Genomic DNA, 1038 nt, shown 5'->3' with positions numbered 1-1038 from the left:
GCTGCTGCTGTTGCTGCTGCTGCTGCTGCTGCTGCTGAGAAGGGAGAACAGCAAGGGAGCGAGACACTTACTGCACAGGGGCCCTATAGGGGCCCCCTGCAGCAGCAGCAGCAACAGCAGCAACAGCAGCAGCTGCAGCAGCAGCAGCAGCAGCAAGGTTCCTTCTCTGGCGCACCGCATGCATGGGAGGGATATGGGGCTGGTGGTTTTGCGGGCCCCCACAGCAGCAGCAGCAGCAGCAGCAGCAGCAGCGGCTGCGGCGGGTACAGCAGCAACAGCTACAGCAGCAGCAGCAGCAGCAGCGAGGGGGTGTGGGGCCCCCGCGACAGCTACAGCAGCAGCAGCAGCAGCACGAACTACAGCAGCAACTACAGCAGCAACTACAGCAGCAGCAACTACAGCAGCAGCAACTACAGCAGCAGCAACTACAGCAGCAGCAGCAGCAGCAGCAGCAGCAGCAGCAGCAGCAGGTTTCATATAGAAGCAGGAGACTACGATGCCTTTGGGGGCCCCGTTGTTGTGAATGGGGGCCCCACCGGGGACTGGGGGGGCCCCTTTCCTTGGGATAAAGAAGTAGAGAGAATAAATAAAAATGTTTTTAAAAATAATTCCTTCAGGCCTATGCAGGTATTTATTTATTTTTATTTATTTATTTATTTATTTATTGTTTATTTGTTTTTGTTTTTTTGTTTTTTGTTTTTTTGTTTTTTGTTTTTTTGTTTTTTTTTTATCTTTTTATCTATGTATCTATATAACGATAAAGAAGTAGAGAGAATAAATAAAAATGTTTTTAAAAATAATTCCTTCAGGCCTATGCAGGTATTTATTTTTATTTATTTATTTATTTATTTATTTATCTATTGTTTATTTATTTGTTTATTTTTATTTATTTATTTGTTGTTTGTTTGTTTATTTGTTTATTTGTTTTTTTGTTTTTTTTTCTCTTTCTTTCTATGTATCTATTTATATACTTTTTTATAAGGATAAGGAAGTACAAAGAATAAATAAAAATATAATTAAACTAACTAACTAACTAAC

The 1038-nt window shown here is 41.6% G+C and overlaps 1 protein-coding gene across 1 annotated transcript in view; it reads left to right on the top strand.

Annotated features, from left to right (window-relative positions):
• EMH_0087340 (uncharacterized protein) overlaps nt 1-569 on the top strand; it is a gene marked incomplete at both ends in the record, with an annotated part of 3135 nt that extends 2566 nt beyond the window's left edge. The window contains one exon of the mRNA XM_013494612.1: nt 90-569. Within this exon, the coding sequence (XP_013350066.1) occupies nt 90-569 (480 nt within the window). The remainder of the gene's footprint in view (nt 1-89) is intronic.
• Nucleotides 570-1038: the final 469 nt, after the last annotated feature.

The sequence above is a fragment of the Eimeria mitis genome, genomic scaffold, assembly GCF_000499745.2.
Source record: "Eimeria mitis Houghton genomic scaffold, Emh_scaff122, whole genome shotgun sequence".
NCBI lineage: Eukaryota > Apicomplexa > Conoidasida > Eucoccidiorida > Eimeriidae > Eimeria > Eimeria mitis.
Note: the sequence above shows the minus strand (reverse complement) of the source record. Positions and strands in the feature narration are given on the sequence as shown.